Raw genomic sequence first — 20,392 nt, 5'->3', positions numbered from 1 at the left:
AAAATGCGTATGTACAAGCCCTTGGACAAGAGACGTTTCTTTTGGAACTCTTTTATCTTATGGGCATTTTCTTTACTTGGTATTATCAAATTTCTATCAAAATTTAACTTTAGCCCGGCCAGGCGTGGCTCAGCGGTTGTGTTGACCTAGGACCCAGGCGATCAGGGTTTGATTCCAGGTCAGGGCACATGCCCGGGTTGTGGGCTCGATCAATGACTCTCTCATCACTGATGTTTCTATCTCTCTCCCTCTCCTTTCCTCTCTCTGAAATCAATAAAGATGTATTTTTTAAAAAAAAAATTTAACTTTACACTTAGTTGGGCAACACAAAAAATCTCACTCAGTTTCTTCCTAATCTAGCTGCCTAAATCCACCTGTAAGACATCAGCTGTTCCACAAATATTTTGTGCATAAGGACACGTTATTTCTTTAGTATTTTACATCAGTGCTTTCTTTTCTATAGTGCGCAAAAACTCTTCAGGGCATGTACAGAACTATTTCTAAGTGTTTTTTCCCTTTTCCAATACAGCAAACTCTTGATTAACCAAGCCCCCCACATCCACCTCTACCCTGGGAGTGTTAGGCACAGCAAAGCTGTCACTGGGGCTGGATTCCTTCCAGTCAGCACACGTTCCTGGACGGCTTCACTTCAGCTACAGTAAATAGGGGCTCAAAATGAGTCAAATTCACATTAAGATTATCCAAACAAAAACACTAGGAAAGTAAATCTGCTGGTCTCCTTTCTAAATACAATGTATTCCAAAGTAAAATACATTTTAGTTTAAAAACGTACATAAAAGTCTTTGTTAAAGTATAAATGACAAGTTTTACTTAAAAAGTAATCATCCTCATCATCCATATGTAATGCATTCTGCAGCAGTCTTGGGGTCTTTCACATCACGTCTGGGTCACACGTGTCACTGCTCTCCTCCTGTCACTTAAACGCAGACTGTAAGTCAGGAGCTATTAGATACCGGAAATTTTGCAAATAAGGTACTTCATGAGGCAGAATGGCAAAAAGAAAATTTAATTACACAACTTATATTCATCTACCAAAATAGTATTTCCCAGTTGTGAACTAATTACAATGCTTGGAAAATGCTAGCATCCTCATAAATATTTTGGTTAAATTATGGTGCAAAATCTAAATTTTGTGAACTTTGAAAAAGCACATTTCTGTGACATCTAAGCATTCCCCTGAGAGCATAAGGAATGTTATTCATGTAATGAAGCATTTTATCTATACTCTGGAAGAGTCTTCATGAAGAAGATACCTCAGAGGTAAAAATATCCTGAGATGGTAAGAAAAAACTGAGGGGCCCTGGCCAGTGTGACTCAGTTGGTTCGAGTGTCGTCCCATGCACTGAAGGGTGGCGGCTCAATTCCTGGTCAGGGAACATACCCAGGTAGGTGTGCAATTCCCTGTCAGGGTCTGTGCAGGAGGAAGCTGGTCGGTTTCTCTCTCTCCCCCTTCCTTCCTATCTCTAAGATCAATAAAAATAATCTGTGGGTTCCTAAGTGGGGGAAAAGAAACAACTACAGAAAGTAGGACCGGCTGAGAACTCACCCTGAGGAAGGGATGAGATGTGACAGGGCGCCCTTGTCTCCAAAACATTATCATCCTTCTATCAACTGTTGGAATGCTTTTTCCACTTGACTTTGAAACATTGCCATTTTCTGTGAGTCGTTGGGTTCCAAGGTGTGACCTTGTAAAAATGCAGCTGCAGCACTGTGTGGCGTTGTACCATGAAGGTACTGATGTTTTAGATGTGGGGAAGATGATCCCAAGTCATTCATTCTGGGAAGGCGTTTGAAGAGATTTTCTTCTTGTCACCACATGGTATCAGCTGTACTAAGAAAACTGACTGGTAGTAGGAAGGGGGGTGATTTTGGAATATGAAGAACCCCAGTAAGTGGGGCAGGCTAGGAGGACCCCGATCCAGAGAGATGCCAGCAAACCTCACAGGGGTGTACCTGGGACCTAACGGCATGAGGGGGGTGGAAAGGGTTGCAAAAACTGAAGGCAGACCTTGTTCTTAGGAAAAGAGATGGAAATTTATACTTTCCTCCCTCCAAACTGTTCACACTCCCTTATTTCCAAGACCCAAATCTCAGGCAGGTACCAAGGTCAGCTACATTAGGGTTTAGTCTGACACCAAAGGGTTGGCCTGGGAACTCAATCACCAATGCACAGTATTGTTTCTTTGGGAAGAGTGTTCCAAAATATACCTGTAAGCCAGATGTTCAGAATGTGGAGAATCTTTTTACAAGATTATTTATTTATAGACAATTCTTGATGTGTAATCTGTTTTAGAATGTAATCAATGTGCTTAGAATCTCCAAAATATATTCTATGGTATATACAAAAAAAAAAAAAAAAACTACAAAAAAAAACCCATTTATAAGCAAAAAAATGTCCAATGTTTGTGTCGTAAAGCTGTTGTATTGTACATTCATATATAGCAAAACTTACCATTGACATTTATTACTTCAATGATACATAGGCACTCCAAAATAAACGTCTGTTTTCAGAAATATAGCAAATCCAATAATCTACTACTTCGACAAACCATTACATTATTAGGGAACAGGTACAAATATTCTATAGGCAAGTACTTTATATCATTCTGAAAATACAATCAAGGAGCAATGCTTTAATGCTACACATTAAGGCTACCTGGGTTATTTGAAATGTGTGTTAAGCAACAAAGACATTCTTGCAAAAGGTAGCATAAATTAAACACTATTTCCATCTTAGGAAAAGAAAAGCTATTATAAGCCAACTAGACATTCAAAATGGAATCTTAAATCTTATTGCTATTATTTATTGCAGGACAGATTATCACTTGAAGCTGCCCAATTCAGAACACCAAGAAATTCTCACTTTTTTGTTATCTTTTAAGTAATTCTATATCAGAAAAAAAACTTTTAAATTAAACTTTTGTGTTTAAAGTGAAATTTATTACAATACAATAAGTACAAGTGCTATTAAAAATGGTGGTTAAAATTATAAAGTGTATATATAATTATTCTAATATAAATATTGGAAATAGTAACTTCAACAAGTCTATATGTACACAGAACACTGAAAACATAAACTCATGCACAAGGTCAAAATATAACTTTGCATACTGTCCTTTTAGGTATCACTTTTATCTTCTCCTGGTCCCAGTATGATTCCCCAATATGAGGGGGTATGCTAATTACTCCGATTACAAACTTAAAGGGTCAGTGTTTTGAATGTTCGTCAGTTATCAGACATTAACAATACTCTAAAATCACGGTTTATACTATTCTGATCAAGTGGTTCTAATTCCCGATTTCCCTTTCTCAAAAGGTCTTGAACATAAAGTCGAGCTAGAAAAACTGTGATTATAGGATCCAGCATGACATGTATTCCTAATGATTCATTTAAAAGTGGCCTAAAGTGTTATTACATATATAAAAAGTCCTACATGACACAGAAGATAATAAGTACATCAATATGTAAGTAAAATTAAGCAGCTCACCCTCTGCTTGCTTGCTTATTGGTTCCATGTCTCTATAGAAAGGAGGCACCAGGTCATGAGGAAGCAAGGGCAAATCGGAACTGCTGGACTGTGCGCTTGGGGAGGGGGAGCGGCACAGCGAAGGGGTGGGCAGAAGTGTCCACTTACAGAGGGAAACTAAACAGAATGACCCAGCTATCCTTCCTCATCCTGCTAAAGCAGGGACTGGTTCCTGGCCTCCCTCCACTCAGCCCAGCCAGGCTCTGGGGTTATTCTGTTCCCAGCACGGTGAAAACAGCCACTGCCTTTCAGACAGTACAAAGGCAGTTAGCTGTTCCTACTGAGAACACTTCATAAATGTGAGGAACGGCCTATGCATCACAGGTGCGGGCATTTCACAAGTACCCCAGAGTCTAAACTAGGCTGGGCCTCAGCACGGGGCAGGTGAAACAATTTTCACAAGTGAGCAGGTAACACCCAGGGAGGTTAAGGGTTCAGCGCAGGGAAGAAAAGGAAGCTGCATGTGATGCTGAGTCCTCTATGGCAGTGCTTCTCATCCGATTCACTTGGGATCTCATCAAAATGCACACGGTCTGGGGTGAGCCCTCAGGTTCTGCATTTGTAATAAGTGCCTAGGAGATGCCAGTGCTCTTGGTCTATGGACCACACTTTGAGAAGAGAGGGTCTACCACACAAAGAGTGTGCCACCTGTCCCTCTGGGCCACAAGTGTATCTTAGAAATCCTGAGCAGAACTGAGACCTGCTCCTATTCAAGCACATCCCCAGGCAAAAGGTGTAGATGCATTGCATACGCGAGCAGCTGGCTACAAAACCATGTTAATGTATTTTCTGAGAGCACCATGGATACATGAACAGCTAAATAACATAATTCAACTTGAGTAAGTGGAGTGGTCTATTTGCTGGTAGTAAAACAAATCTCTTTCTCATGCAGTCCTCCTTAAAGTGAACATGATATAAAAGTATAAAACCCCCCAGCATATTGAATTTCATAGCAAAAGGCCACATGTGCACACACATACATATAGTATGAATTTTAAGAAATTAAATGCACTTCATCAGAACATAGTGCTACCACTGCTCCCAGCTAAAATCATCTCCTCTTCCAAATACTAGGAAAAAACCTTGAATTGTAAGGAAAATGACTGCATTGCCTGCCAGCACAAGGCCACAGGCTCCCCATTTGATCTGAAACACAAGAAAAAAGGGTTAAATCTTTACTTTCATCATATTATATTCTTTGCAAATCTGTTATTTTCTGCATTAGAAACATCCAATGAAATATTATATAAAACTGCTAAAAGGCTTAAAATAACAGGCAGGAGACAGTGAATTATTTGGTAATTAGTCTAATTACTTTGTGGTGCTTGTTAATTAAGTCTAGTATCATCTGTAACATTTTCCCCATTAGACATATTTCTCTACTTGTTTTCAGTAGACAATGATGGCCTTAAGTAAAATGCACGCAGCAGATTATAAAGGGTTCAACTGCAACACTGGGTACTGAAAGTTCTGTACAAATTGCCTCCTTTCATGAAAATGGGAATTGGACAGTTACGAAGTTGTTTCTTTTCTCAGCAAGAAAAGATTTTAAAAAATAATCTGCATGCAAATGAAAACAGCTTTCCAGCGTGGCAGATGATTTTACAGAGGTACTGTTGGGGATGAGAGTACCCTCTAGTGGGCATTTTTTGTTTTAATTTAACCAAAAGAAAACATTCATGAAAGTTGCTTCATAAAATAGAATGCAGTAATGAAAGGTAAAAATATAAATCTTTAGAGCAAAATTTAGAAGTACTTAGTCTGAGGTATAAAAAGAATAAAGTCATGACAACTTTGCATTCAAACACTATCAATGCTTCTCTACTATTTAGGTTCTAGATAGAGTTCAAATTGGCAATGTATTCAAGATCCTTCCCAATCAGGCTTCACCAACCTTTCTAACCTTGATCTCAATCACTCCTTTTTGCTCCATCATATTGGACTACTGCTCTTTATTCCACATATTAATTGCATTTTCGCACTTGGGTGCCATTCCATTTAATAGCCTTCCCTATTTTAATCAAAACCGTATTTATCAAAAACCACATCAAATGCCAGTTAGAATTTCTCTCAGTGTTCCCAAGGCATTCTGATACTGTTTTAATTATCACGCAGTATATTATACGCTTACCCATCAGGCTAGTTTCTGTGCTCTTTGGGAACACAGCATCTAGCTCTTATTCCTGGTATCTTACAAACAGCAGGTGTTACAGAAATATTTACTAAATGAATAAGTAAGACTTGTACATATCTAACATTTAATGCCCCAATAAATTTCATGGAATCGTAACAGTATGTAATTGGAGGACTCAAATCAGAGTATGAAAGAGAGTTAATGTCAAAAAATGGAATAAATATACCCACAATGTTTTTTTCTTTGTATTTTCTAATAGCTATACAGTTGCCCCTTAACATATGCCTACTGCATTGACTTGAGAATTGTGTACATGGTCCTATTGAAGGTGAAGAAATTGATATGATGTGATACTATGAATATAATAATATATATTTGATCTTCCTCTCCTTTCTGGCACAGAACTCTTAAAACACTTGGAATTTCCTAAGTGATAACGGTGATAAAGGTGATTTTTATGTTAATAAAGTGACTTTTGTAAAGCACCTAAGGATGGGGGCTGGTTGCCAGAGAGGCCAACCATGTGCTTAGAGGGTCAAAACTTTTAGTCCCACCCTTCCCTGACCTTTGGGGAAGGGAGAGGGGCTGAAGACTGAATCAATAACTAATGGCCAATGATTTGACTGATCATGCCTATGTAATGAAGCCTCCATAAAACCCCAAAATGAAGGGACTGGGACAGCTTCAGGGTTGGCAATTTGGTAACTTGGGCAGAGTGATGCCTTCAGGAGGACATGGAAGCTCCCCTATGCATCTCTCCCATTGAGCTGTTTGTTCCTTTTATAATAAACTAGTAACACAGTGAGTAAATGGGTTTCCTGAGTTTTATGAACAAATCAGTCATATCCAAGATGAGGGCTGTGGGGACCTCTGATCTAAAGCCAGTCAGTCAGAAGGACAAGTGCCAACCTAGACTTTTTATTGACAACTGAAACAGAGGGCAGTCTTATGGGACTAAATCCTTAACATGTGGGATATGATGCTATCTCTGGGTAGTGTCAGAATTGAATTGAATTGTTGGGCACCCAGTTGGTGTTGAAAAATTGCTCTTTGAAGGTTTGGGGGAAACCCCAGCTCCACACACATTGAAACTGGGTGATTGAGACTCAGTTAGATGTTCATTTCGAAACTAGAAAAGTATTGCTATTGTAGTTTTTGTAGATTGCCCTAAGATAAAAGGCAAGGACTTATGCACAATTCCAGAAAATACCTTGAAGTAGAAAAAGCAAGAAATCACTTGGTCTAGTTAAAAGTTGTAAGAAAAACTAAGAAAGCATTCTGAAAACATGGCCAAGGTATTGATAGGTAGATCTAAAACGTGGAATAGATTAACTAAAAATAAGCCTGGCTTTGAATTTTAAGTCTAAGCAACGAAAATAAAATTGTGGTTCCAGAAACAGGCCTTTGAAGGAAACTCAGTGACAACCGGGCAAAACAATACAAAACAAAACTCACCACAGCCACACGAGCAAGAATAACAGGAAATCCAAAGGCAGAAACAACAATTCCAGTAGTGAAAAAATATGCCAGTTCCCGACAGGCACTGCTTGTTGCATCAGAGTCATATGTTGCTCTTTTGGCAATGAAATAGGGAATGGGAGAGATGGCGTGAAATATCAGGACGAACAAGGGCCAGTAAACACTGTTGGTTGGACCGAGAAGAAATGCAAAAAGAAAAGTTAAAATTAAGACATTTTACTGTTTCAAAGTTACTATTATTTTAATATTATTTTAAATGTCTAGGCCCCCATATTATTTATTCAATTGTCAATGTTAGCACTTAAGATGATTCCTATCAGGAACAGATAAGATGTAATAATTAAAAATTACTAGTCATTAATTATAGATAACTAATATTGTGCTAAGAAATTGCACAATTTTAATCTAGAATCTTTGTTTTGTTATTACTGAGCTGTAATTTCTTTAAGAACAGCAGCTTAACTTAGACATCTTTGCTTTCCCTATAGAACATAGTACAGTGCCTTGCATATGCTAATAAAGATTTTTTGAGTGCTTGCATTGTTAGAAAGCTTTCAATGGCTTAGAATAAAACCCAGATTCCTTGCCCTGACCTACAAAGTCTTACATAATCTGGTCAACTAATTTTATTCATTTTGTGCCATCCTCCCTACATTCACTTAATCTGTAGCCACACCAGCCTTCTCTCTGTTCCTTAAACACTCAGCCTCCCCCCCCCCCCCATCTCATGGTTATCAGATTGTCCCATCCCCAGTGGTCTACCATTTCAACACGATGACCACCATCCCCTGAGCCCCTATGCCCTTTACCCTTCGCTCTTCCTAACACTTCTGATAGCATATACATTTTGAAATCTGTTATTGTCTGTCTCCCCCACTGAAATAGACTCCAAGAGAGCAGGACTCTTTTCTTATTTCTTAATCCCCAGTTCCCATAACAGCATCTGGCAAACAGTAAGCTCTCAACCAAGAGCTGTGAATAAAGAAATTTGTTGAATGTTCCCTCTGCCTGAAATACCCTCCCCTGAATCAGCCTGATAAACTCTAATTTATCCACCAAGTCTGATCTTAAAGACAGCTTCTATGCAGCCCTCCCTGACTCTCCCAGGGAAACTCTGACACTCTGATGTACCTTCTTGAAGCTCTCACTGTACTTTTCACATATCTTCACTGCAGCTGTCTTCTTACTAACCAGATTGTTTACCTCTCTCTCATATTCCTTGAGGACAGGAATATGTCTCTTCATTCTTGTATCCCCAGTTGATCCAGAGCAGTTATTCAATAAATGCTTATTAAATTAATATACCAAAACATTTTAAAAAATATTTTTATTGATTTCAGAGAGAGAGAGGAAGAGAGAGAGAGAAACATCAATGATGAGAAAGTCATTGATCGGCTGCCTTCTGCACGTCCCCAGCTGGGGACCGAGCCTGCAACCCAAGCATGTGCCCTGATGGGGAATCGAACTGCGATCTTCTGGATCATAGGTCGATGCTCAACCGCTGAGCCACGCCGGCCAGGTGAATATATAAATTTTTAAAAGAGCTTTTCTCTGCACAAGTACAGCTGACCTATGACAGGACTGGGTTCATAATTTGGGCTTCACTAACTCACTGGTTAGAGGTTGGTGTTACACTGACCAAATTCCCTAACACTCATCACACACACACACACAATAGTGACAGACACAAAAAGAACAGTTTTTTTGAAATAACTTACCCATAATCCTCTAAGGCACATCCCAGCATAAGAAAAGTCAGTCCAACAGCCCCACTGAAGGATAGTAACACAAGAGCTGTGAAAAAAACCAAGAATTATAGGTTCCAGATCAGTGGTTACCAGGGCCTGGGGAGGAGGGGAGGAACAGGGAGTGACTACTAATGGGTGTAGAGTTTCTCTTGGGGGTGATGAAATGTTTTGGAATTAGATAGTAGGGTTGGTTGTACACCTTGTGGATACACTAAAACCCACAGAATTTACCATTTAAAAAAAGTTGATTTTGTGGTATGTGAATTATATCTCAATTAAAAAGCTTAAATAAAAAAGTAAAAGGTCCCAAATTTAAGTAAATGTAGCAACTGACTTATTTCATTAGTTGTAGAGGTAGTCAGATGTTACATCTGACTAAAATATCATTGCCTACCTATGTCCACCACTTTTAAATTATTAATGGAGAAAACTCTCAAGAATTTCCAGTACCCAACCTCTATCTAATGTATGAATTACCTCTATATTTGTCAGAAGAGGTCAGCCAGCCAATCTGTATAACTCCAGTGAAATGAAACTCACTACCACCTGAGGCAAGTCATTTCATTCCGATAGTTTCTAAATGTTGAAAACCTTCTTTCCTTAAATTATATACAAGACTGCTTCTCTGTAATATATATACTTAGATCATTTTTGCCTCCCAAACCTTAGTACCTTAAGTGTTTGCAGACTGCCTTCATGTCTTCAGAAAATGATTCTCAACTACTGAATAAAATATTTATTTCTGGCATCTGTAGGACACTAATCTCTGAGGGGAAAGGAACATATCTGTGTCCTTATGCTGCTGACTTGTTAAAAAATTTGAGCTCTGAGTCACCAACATGGGTTCAAATCTTCTCTGCCACCAACTGGTTATGTGACCTTGGGTAGAAGTCGAACCTCTTTAAATCTGATTTCTCACCTGTAAAATAGTCCTAATGGCGCCACCTTATTAGGCAGCGTATGGTAATTAAATGAGATAATCTATGTAAAGTGCTTGGCAAAAGGAGGAACTCAGCAAGTAAATGTTGATTGATGTAGGTATCTGCTCATTTTAGCAAAGTTCTTTGATAAAGGTATAAATCAGAAGCATAGGACACTATATTAACCAAATTTCCTTCCAAAAAAATACATAACACTCAAAATTAGTCACTGATTAAACTAATTAGCATTCTCATTGCTTCCTGTTACATTAAGAGATTTGGAGGTAATGTTCTATAGGAAGATGCAAGTGTCTTTAAAATACATCCGGAAGTATGCAGGTACTAGGGAACAAGGAAAGACAGTTAATTTTATATATTTTTCCATTTAGTAGATGTCACTTTTAAAGAAAAATGTACAAAAGTAAGTTTTCATGTATTGTTTCATTACAGACAATCTCTTCCTAGCTGGCTTTGTTCCCCCCGGGCCTGACCATCTGTACTGCTCCCTCCTCCAGGACGGCTTTCAAGGCCAGGAGCCACACACTTCTTTCTGGTCTGTGACACTCATCTCTCAAAATTCACAACTGTGTGTCTCTGGTTGATTCTTTCTAGTCTTTTTTTTTCTTCTTCAGGAATTGTATCCTCTACATCTCTGCAAGTTGGAGCTGACCAGGATTCCAACTTCATCTCCCTTCACTCTATACTCTTGCTGAGATGTTGCATTCAACCCAAAGCTCCCTGGCACCACAAGGGCCTAGCCACACAAAAGCTGCACCTCCAACTCTAATCTTGATTTCTCCACCTGAGTAGCCAGCAAGGACCTCAAATTCAACATGTGAAAAACTGAAACATCCCCACCCCCTTCTCCCAAACACACACTCTCCCTTTGAAGGGTCTATCTTGAAATACCAACACCATTATTGCACTCTGCCCTCTAGAAAAACAGCAAGTCAAGGGGACTCAATCTCCCAGACCTCACTGCTACAGGCTGAAAGCTTGTACTTTATCCCGACCCCGACCCCTCAAAATTCATGTTAAATCCTAATGCCTACCGTGACAGTGTTGGGAGGTGAGGCTTTGGGAAGTGAGTAGGCCATGAGGGCATTAAACCTCATGAATGGGATTAGTGCCCTTATAAGAGACTCCAGAGAGCTCCCTCACCTCTTCCACCACATGAGGATACAGCAAGAAGATGGCTGTAAATAAACCAGATGCAGGCCCTCAACAGACATCAAATCTGCTGGCACCTTGATTTTGGACCTCACAATCTCCAGAACTAACAAATGAAGTTTTGTTTAAGCCACCCAGTTTATAGCAGCCCTCTTCTCTCGAAGCCTCTGCTCCTGCGCTAGCACAGGTCCTTGTCATCTCGTATCTGCCTCTAGTCATCTCTTCCAGTCCATCCTCCACACAGCAGACAGTGATCTCTCCAATACATAAAGTTGGTGTCACCCCTTCACAGTTGCTTTCACAGCCTACAAATTATTCTGGCACTTGAGGCTCAACGTGGTCTGACCCCTGACTGACCTTACCACTCTCCCACTAAGCTCCTGGAAAGAACAGGTGTGCTCTTTCATGCCCCCTGCCCTATGTCACATGCTGTTCTCTCCACTTGGAATAAACTCTGTCTGCACCCCATCCTTTGCCGGGTGAAGCCTTATTGACCCTTTTAGCTTTAATTCAAGGGCTGCCTCTTCTGTAGAAATGGTTCTCCTCGTCCCTGGAGCAGGGTTAAGGGATCCCACCTGTATTAGTTACTCCAGCTGCTATTAACAATGTCCCAACTGGGTGGCTTAGAACAATAGGAATTTATTTTCTCATAGTTCTGGAGGCTTCACGGTGTGGGCAAGGCCATGCTCTCTCTGAACGTTCTAAGGAAAGAACCCTTCTCTGCCTCTTCTGAACTTCTGGTGGTTGCAGGCAATCTTTGGTGCTCCTTGGCTTGCAGCTGCCCCACTCTACTTGCTGCTTCCATCTTCATACGGTGTCTCCATATGGTATACCTGTATGTCTCCATGTCCAAATTTCCCTGTTCTTGTAAGAACACCAGTCATTGGGTTAGGGCCCAATCTAATCCAGTATTATCTTAACTTGACTGCATCTGCAAAGACCCTATTTCCAGATGATGTCACATCAACAGGTTGTGGGGAGTTAGAACATATCTATTTGAGAAACATGATTCAACCCCCTAACACCATCTTTGTGCTCCCACTGCATCTCAGCACACCTTAGCCAGCTAAATAGTAACTATTTCCAAGTCTGTCACCCAACAATAACTTCCCACTTACCTTTTTATCCCAAGTCTCAGGCATACAGTAATCCCTCAAAAGTTGAATTACCTGCAAAATGCTTCCTTCCCTGAATCCTTTTCCATTTCATAACCTAGCTTCCTTCACAATTTCTAACACATTCACACATAAACATCATTATTTGATAGTTTCTGGGCATGACTGAACACAGAGCAATACTGAGACACTACTTGTCCTAGGTCTTCGGCACTGGCTCCAAATGGCTGTCTTACCCAAGGGACACTGCCCAAGTCAGTCATGTTTACTAAACTGATGTTGAATATATATCACCCAGAAATAATAAAATGTGTCTGCTGCTAACAGCTCACGCACTCGGCTAACTTTCATAGTGAACATACCCATCCGTGCAAACACACTGTATACAAGCTTATGGCAAGTGGCGAGATCTTCGGGTACAAATGTCAAAACAGGAACTGCAGCAAAGAAACAAGTTATGCTCTCATTCAAAAGATTATAAACCTAATGCTTTCCTCCCCAAACAACAGGAAGCCTTTCCAATAAAGTCTCCCGGCGCTGGCACGCCCCCTTCCTCTGAAGGCACACAGATAAGGGAAGCGGTGTTCTCGGTACCCCCTTATCAACCGCACCCCCGTTTTATCAACTGCACCATTCAGAAACACATGCTGCACAGACACCACCTTCTCATCGGTCCTAAGATGAAAGCAGAGATAATTTGCTCTCCACAATTACGAGAAACTCAACATTTCTGGGCGCTTTCCATGACACCTGCGCGCGGTCAACTCTGCCTAATTGGAAAGAAATCGTCCAGGAGCCAGAGGATGAAGCGTCCCAAAGCCGGGAACACTGGAGACAATGTCTCTTCTGGAAGAAATGGGAAACTGCGGAGCGGCAGGAGAGGAGAGAAGGGGCGTCAGGGAGGACAAGTCAGGAAATGGGAACCCCGTTAAAACCCCCGCGGGGGACGGGAGGGGGAGGGGTGGGACTCGGAGCCGGGGAGCCGGGGAGCCGGGGAGCCGGGGAGCCGGGGAGCCGGGGAGCCGGGGAGCCGGGGAGCCGGGGAGCCGGGGAGCCGGGGAGCCGGGGAGCCGGGGAGGGGCTGCTCCGGGGCCCGGGGCGGCCCGGGTCTCCCAGGCAGGCGCCGCTCCCGCCAGGGCGCCGCCCGGAGGGTCCGGGAGCGCCAGGAGGGCGTGAAGGCGAGCGGCCTCGCGAATAAAAGGGCGGAGGTCCCCCAGACACCCCTCCACCAGCAACCCAAGAAGCGCAGGGAGCGGGCGCGGGCATTCCCGGCCGGAGGGGCGGGAAGCGCGGCGAGTCTGGGGGAGGCGGCTCCCCGCCCACGCGCTGGGGCCGCAGCACCAAGCTTAGCCGGGACGGAGGCGCGACCCCGCCGCAGGACCTGCGAGCCGGCGCCGCGGATGTACCTTTAATGCCCGCCATGTCTCCCGAGCTGGGGCCGCGGCTGCTTCCGGTTTCCTGCCCCAGTCCCCGCCCAGGTCCGGGCAGGGGCGGTACCGTGAGTCCCGAGCCCGCCCCCGCCACGCAGAGCCCCGCCCCAACCCGGGCGTAACTCCGCCCCCTCTCGCAGAGCCCCGCCCCCATCTGGCAGAGCTTGGCTCCAGCCTCCGGATCCATACCCTGGGCCATCCTGGCAAACCCACTTTCTCAGAGTAACCCCGACCTTGCACCGTGATCCCATCTCCTAGCTCCTGAGCCCTCCTCAGAGGGCCATTCTGTACTCACTTTCCTCAAGGGAAAGGAAAGTTTTGTCTTGTTGGGACAATATGCAGAAGAGCTTAAAAATCATCCAGCCTTGCCTGGCCGGGCGTGGCTCAGCCGTTGAGCCTCGACCTAGGATCCAGGCGATCGGGGTTCGATTCCTGGTCAGGGCACATGCCTGGGTTGCGGGCTCGAACAATGACTCTCTCATCATTGATGTTTCTATCTCTCTCCCTCTCCTTTCCTCTCTCTGAAATCAATAAAGATATATTTAAAAACAAAAACAAAAACCATCTGGCCTTTCCAGGGTGTAGGACTTGCTTGCTTCACACAGCTCTTTGGAGGAGACTGGGTTGGGGGCCACTTACCCCCTCATTCTAACCATAATATATTACTGCCCCTCTTAGACTGCTTTTTCTTAATTTTCAACGAAACTGAAAGATAAAGGGGTTCGTGGGAACCCAGGTTTCCATGGCTACCTGGTAAGTACAAATTCTTACCACCACCACCTTTCAGATTCCTGCTCTGTTTACTTTTTAAAAACTCTACACTGAGCATATTATAGTCTCACCACGTTTAATTACCTGTTCGTTTAGTTTACATTTCTGGACCCTTCCATGTCTCCTCATAGATGGAAGGTACACTTATTAAAACTCCCAGGATCAATCCCTCTGCCTCAGTATACAAGTTCTAGCTAGGAGACCAGGATTTCTATGCCGATTCTTTTTGAAACAGTATTTATGTAGCATGATCAAACTGTGTGTGCCTATAGGGGCAAAGGTGGCAGTGGGGGTGGTTAGAGTATAAATCTAGGAATCCTGTCAGGTTACCTTTTGGTACAAATGTGTTATATGCTTTTCATATTCTTTCCCCATAACTTTTTTAAAATGCAAATCATGTCAGAAGGTGTAATTCAAGCTGGTCATTATATTCCTACAAAAATAACAGATTTCTACAAATATTTTTAAGCCTTTTAATATACATTACAAATATTTTAGACCAATCACATTTTGTTGTGTGTAACATATTTACAAAACAAAAATATATTACAATAAATACGAATGAAATGGTGAATTTGATCAATAAGAAGCTCTGTCACAACCAGATATTTAAAAGGAATGCAAAAACCTGTTGGTCTGCATATGTTAAGGGTTTTAAGATAAATAGGGGCCCAAAGTTATAATGCATTCAGAAAAGAGATGGGAGAACCCAAAATTAAGTTAGGTAAAATTCTTTCTCATTGCTAATTATGTAATGTTTAATAATGTTTTAAACTGTGAACATTGATGAATTATCCAAACATGATACAAAGCTAATATAGTTTTAACATTTCAAAATGTGGCATTCACATAATATCCTTTTAATTATTATCATTATATACTGTAGTTCACACAATATCTACAAATGTGAATGAGAAAAAGAACAAGTCACAGCAACATGTCTCACATTCCAATTTTAAATAAGACAAGCACATACTGAATCAAACATTATTTTATAATACGTTAATAAATAACACCTAGTTTGTTATGGTTACCTTGAACAGTTTACAGCTGTATATTTAACAGGAACATTTTTTGCGAGTTTCACATTGTCAGTAAAAAGTAAAATAAAAAACAAACCCTTTACCAAAAAAGAAGAAAGAAAGAAAGAAAGAAAGAAAGAAAGAAAGAAAGAAAGAAAGAAAGAAAGAAAGAAAGAAAGGAGGTAGGGAGGGAGGGAGGGAGGGAGGGAGGGAGGGAGGGAGGGAGGGAGGGAAAGAGGAAGGAAGGAAGGAAGGAAGGAAGGAAGGAAGGAAGGAAGGAAGGAAGGAAGGAAGGAAGGAAGGAAGGAAGGAAGGGAGGGAGGGAGGGAGGGAGGGAGGGAGGGAGGGGGGAGGGGAGGGGAGGGGAGATCTACATAGAACATGACGCATTTTTTTCTTTTTTCTAATTTGGAACATAAAGCATTTTGACATGCTGCTTTTCTGGTACAGTTTGCCACAACAAAATTAAAATAAAAACAAAAAAAAAATGATTGTCTTTGAAAAACAATTTTTGAAAGCTTTTCACAATATTGAGCATGAAACCTTTTAAAATTAGCATGGAAATCTTTTTGCCCATCTGCTTTGCATATGTATACTATGCACACTGCATCTGTGCACACCAAAGAGATCTAGTACAGTCACAGGATAACAACTGCTTACCCCTCAAAATCACAAACAGCCAAAACACTGAACTGAAATCCAACCAGTCTGAAGTCTGCAAAGGTTCATTCTTGCTTTGCTTTCACAGATGTCCCTGTATGAATGTTGTTCCTGTGGATCCCAAACAACTTTTAAAACAATAAACCCCACTGATAATCCAAGGGGTCCGCTTTCACCAGGTGGGGAGAGGAAACTGGAAATCCTGACAAGCCATCTGCCTGGGTCTGAAGGTCAGCACAGCTCTCTCACTGCAACTGCACCTGCCTGGCTACTAGTGTTCAGTGCTGTCTTCTATCCTTTCACCACAACCACTCACAAACCTAGAGGACACTCAGTCCACACTAGATATTGGTCCTGGTAACTTGTGAATGTGCCAAACTGTTTTACAACAAGCTAAGAACATTTTCTCAGCTAAGTAGAAGGAAGAGCATTAAGCCTTATGGCAAAATTAGAAGTTTCTTTCAAATCAGTTGAGTTGTTGTTATGGTATTAAGACTTTTTTCATTAGGCAACCAGTCTTCTAAAGGGAAAGGAAGGTAGCAGCCCAACTTTCTGACCAGGAATAAAAATTTTTACATCCTCAGAGTCCCTATTTTCTTTAACCAGCATTTTCACTAGTTTTTAGGTTATTCAGGAAGAGTTGGTGTTCATCACTGGATTGTAGTATAATCACTTCCCACAATTCAAGTTCACTTGCATCTGTTAGTCCTCTTAACCAAAAGAAGTATAGTGTTATGCTAAAGATGATAGTAAATTTCCATTAAAAAAAAATACTGGGTCGTTGTATTCCTGGAGTTTAAAGCAATTGCTCAAATTATATCTTTCCAAGAAAATCTAAAAACCATTAGTTAAAATCCACCATGTAATCCTATTGTTGTAACGTTTGCTCATTAATCCTATTTCCAGACAATGAGATGGGTGTGATGCTTTTGGTGGCCTGTTTTCCATTTCCCCTCAATATGCTGAGTAGGCTCCTCAAAGGGCAGGCTGGAATGTTGTAACTCAGCACAGTCATCTGACTAAAAGGTCCTCTCCTGCTTTGGACCTTTTATGGTGGGGACTTGAGAAAACAAACATCCAGGAAGTAATTCATGAGTCATTTAACAGTTTAGTACTGGATACACGTTACTGGAGTTCTTGGTTCATCTTTGAAAGCCTCAGAATCGTGACATACACTAAGCATTAGCACAGGTCTGCAGCAGAGGTGGCAAAGCTCATAAATTAATACAAGGGCTTTTGGCCTTGATTTTCAAATTCAGACCAGGCATCATTGAGCTCCATGAAAATCATCTTTGCATATTGTTCATAGGGTTGTCCAGTAGCCTAAAGAAAAAACAAAACACATATTAGGTACCACAGACCAAAATTTTATTTATATTAAATTTTCACTGCTAATATGTGGGCTCTATGTTATTGAAATGTTTTTCTATTAAGCCATTTCTCTTCTTACAGCCCAATCTATGTGACCCTAATTACTATGACCTCCCCAGAATGCCCTCCCCCTGGAAATTCACATATGGTAGTAGTAATCAGTCAATGTGTAGATAGCACAGAACTTATTGGGCAGCAAAAGATTCTTCTCTATTCTCCAGAAATTTTCCAGAATTACCTACGAAATGACAAAGGTTTATGACAGCCTATCTCCAATTGACTGCATTTCTAAACTCCCATTTTCCCATTTCAAAAAACAGCTAAGTTCTTGGAGACCCTAAAAATGATTCACTGGTGAATCTTATACCTCTCTAAGGAAAGCCCCTTTCCATTACTTGTAATAGTTTTATTTTTTTTCCATCCACTTTATAAAGTATAACTGTTTGTTTAAATACCTGATTATAGCCCATGGACTTCATTTTATCATATAAATGGCCTAGTAACCAGTAAATTGAAAGTATGCTGTTTTAACACATGTTTATAAACCAATGAAATGAGGGCCAAACAGGCAATACAACAGGGTAGGTTATGCTCACCTTGTCTGGATGCACCACCAGCACAGCCCGCCTGTACACCTTCTTCACCTGCTCGGGCGTTACCAGGTCTGCCATGCCAACTGGCTTCCACTTGGTCTCCCCAGCCCACAGCACAGTGTGCATTGTGGAGAGAAGTGCTCTGATGTTTCTCTCTTTGCCTTCAATCCATTCCAGAATCTGTAAATGCAGGGGAATTAAGAAATTCAGAAGGTCTTTATTGGGACTCTAGGAGGCCCCCCTGCTCTGGCAACATCCAAGTACCTGAGGCTCCCTGCATTCTCCAAGATGTTTCCTCTACCTGGAATGCGTTTCCACCTCCACTTCCTGCCTTCTCTTTTTCGTTAACTCTTCATCATCCTTCAAAAGCCTGCTCAGGAATTTCATACTGTTCCCCTTCGAGAGCCTGAGTTCCTTCCTCTCTGCCCTACCCCAGAGTTAATTATTCAGTTCTAAATTATACGCTCCATGGGGACACACACTACGTCTATTTTGGTCTTTGCTATCTGATTCTGTCTAGTATAGTATCTGGCACACAGATACAAAAGAAATACCCCTTGAAAAAAAGAATTTCTCTGGGATACTCCCTAGAACACGTTTCTATCATAGTATGTGCCACACTTGATTGTAACTGTCTGTGTGTCCACTGTCCCTGCCAGGAGGCAGAGCTGTGTGAGGAAAGGTTCTGTTTCGTATACAACACTGTATCTCAGAAACCAAATAACTCTCCTGGCACAGAACAGAGCTTGAAAAGATTTGTCAAATGAATTCATCCATTTAGTCACTCATTCAAACTATTCATAGTTTGGATCTTCACATTTTGAACAAATGGGGTGATTAAGTTAGTGGGTTCGTAACGATGCATCAGTACTGAGCGCATGACAGGAGCTCAGTGCATATTTAACGTCCAATGAAGGGTTTAGTCAAGGTCAATGATGGCCACTCTCCCAAATGACTAAATGCCCTGTACCAACGAAATAACCAAGCATGGTTTAAAAGACATACATCACTTTCTTTTACAGAAAACTGTCAGAGTTTGCCTAATGAACAAAAGTAATCAAGATGGAACACAAAATTTTTGGAAGGACTCTAAAGCTCCTGTGATGTTAACTGAAGTGAAAAGCAAATACAAACAAAGGATCTTCTACTGTACTCAAAAAAGTATCCGAGAGCCTATACATCTTCAATAAATGTTCAAATCTGTCTAGATATGTGTTACATTTTTTCAAAATCATTGACTGGCTGTGCTAGTCATTTGATGTAGTAACAGATTAGACCCTCATCCTCCAGTTGGTTACAGTGGCAGCGTATTTAGCATTTTGTCACATAGGAATTGGACCTCTCCCTCTATGAAGAGCAGTCCTACTCTCTTGATATTTACAAACTCTTCCACACCCTTACACAATTCATCTACATAACCACTCTTTTGTTTCCAGATTAACCTGGGTCCACCTGCCACACAACATCCTCATCTATGAACTATCATCTGTTTTCTCATCTGTGAAATAAAGGCGTTAGAGTAGCTGGTTTGCACACCTTAAAAAAATGGAGAAATATTCTTTTTCCCCAACTCAAATTTTACCTAGACTACCAGAATCAAAAACAGATAAAAGCGGAACTGCTCTGGTTAAAAGTAGAGGAAAGCACTGAGGGGGCCAGGGACTAGGAATGCGATGGCTCCACACCCATGACCTTGTCATACAGGATACACTGAGTCAGGGACTCACTCACCTTTAATTTTTCAGGATCCATTTCCTTAGCCATTTCTTCCTTTCTCATCTCAGCTATTGTTCGAGGCCCCTTTTTGTCTTTGTGTGCATTGAAACCTTGACTAGAAAGTAAGTCTTCAAAGTCAGCTGCTTTTTGTTTCCCTTCTGCAATATAATTTAAAAAAAAATCATTAGTGTTTTTACTCTTAAATATAATACCATACCATTGTCTCTTAACACTTAGAGTCCTCAAGGTGCTTTCACATGCATGAATCCCCTTAATCCTCACATTTACCCTGTGGGTAGAGTATAAAACCGTCATGCCCATTTTATAGATGAGGAAAGTGAAGTCTAGAGAACTTAAGAGATTTGTCCAGAATCATATACCATGTCCCTGGCAAAGCTAGGACGTGAGGCTAGATCATTAGACTAAATCCAATTCCATAATTCTGTTTCCACTGTACCATCTATTTATATATGAGGGTACTAATGACTCTCCCCTACCCCGTGCCCCAGTCATACAATTAGTTAGTATCAATAATGGAACTAAGTCTGGGTTTTGGTACTTGAAATCTACGCGTGCCACCGCTTTCCTTCCTACACCCAGCTGACAGTTTTGGTCCATCACAGTGGTCTTTTTCTCCAAGTCTGGTTGTGGCCTCAGTCTTTCTCAGTCTGTTTGGAGAGGCAGCCTAGCATGGCGGTGAAGAACAGAGACTCTG

At 41.4% G+C, this 20,392-nt stretch overlaps 2 protein-coding genes across 2 annotated transcripts in view; both read right to left on the bottom strand.

Moving 5' to 3' along the window:
• Positions 1 to 2,259: 2,259 nt before the first annotated feature.
• On the bottom strand, positions 2,260 to 13,565 carry LEPROT (leptin receptor overlapping transcript). Its single transcript, XM_087820498.1, has 4 exons — positions 13,521 to 13,565; positions 8,880 to 8,955; positions 7,138 to 7,324; positions 2,260 to 4,694 (listed from the first exon to the last, which is right to left on the bottom strand). Exons 1-4 carry the CDS (start codon positions 13,534 to 13,536, stop codon positions 4,578 to 4,580), a joined length of 396 nt encoding a protein of 131 aa, XP_087676624.1. The 5' UTR covers positions 13,537 to 13,565; the 3' UTR covers positions 2,260 to 4,577.
• A 2,260-nt stretch (positions 13,566 to 15,825) lies between these two features.
• The window catches only part of DNAJC6 (DnaJ heat shock protein family (Hsp40) member C6), a 100,462-nt gene continuing 95,895 nt past the window's right edge, over positions 15,826 to 20,392 (bottom strand). Inside the window, exons 17-19 of the mRNA XM_016208345.2 lie at positions 19,693 to 19,835; positions 17,965 to 18,141; positions 15,826 to 17,320 (exon numbers count right to left, since the gene is read on the bottom strand). Coding sequence (XP_016063831.2) covers positions 17,219 to 17,320; positions 17,965 to 18,141; positions 19,693 to 19,835 — 422 coding nt within the window. The 3' untranslated portion in view covers positions 15,826 to 17,218. The remainder of the gene's footprint in view (positions 17,321 to 17,964; positions 18,142 to 19,692; positions 19,836 to 20,392) is intronic.

Source organism: Miniopterus natalensis, chromosome 9 (assembly GCF_054644295.1).
Source record: "Miniopterus natalensis isolate mMinNat1 chromosome 9, mMinNat1.hap1, whole genome shotgun sequence".
Lineage (NCBI taxonomy): Eukaryota > Metazoa > Chordata > Mammalia > Chiroptera > Miniopteridae > Miniopterus > Miniopterus natalensis.
Note: the sequence above shows the minus strand (reverse complement) of the source record. Positions and strands in the feature narration are given on the sequence as shown.

Excerpts from the sequence above, each read along its gene's own strand:
- LEPROT (XM_087820498.1), bottom strand. Across the intron at positions 7,325-8,879 it reads TGTGCCTTAGAGGATTATGG|TGTTTACTGGCCCTTGTTCG; the intron begins GTAAGTTATTTC and ends TCCAACCAACAG. Across the intron at positions 4,695-7,137 it reads TTCTTGCTCGTGTGGCTGTG|ATCAAATGGGGAGCCTGTGG; the intron begins GTGAGTTTTGTT and ends CTTGTGTTTCAG.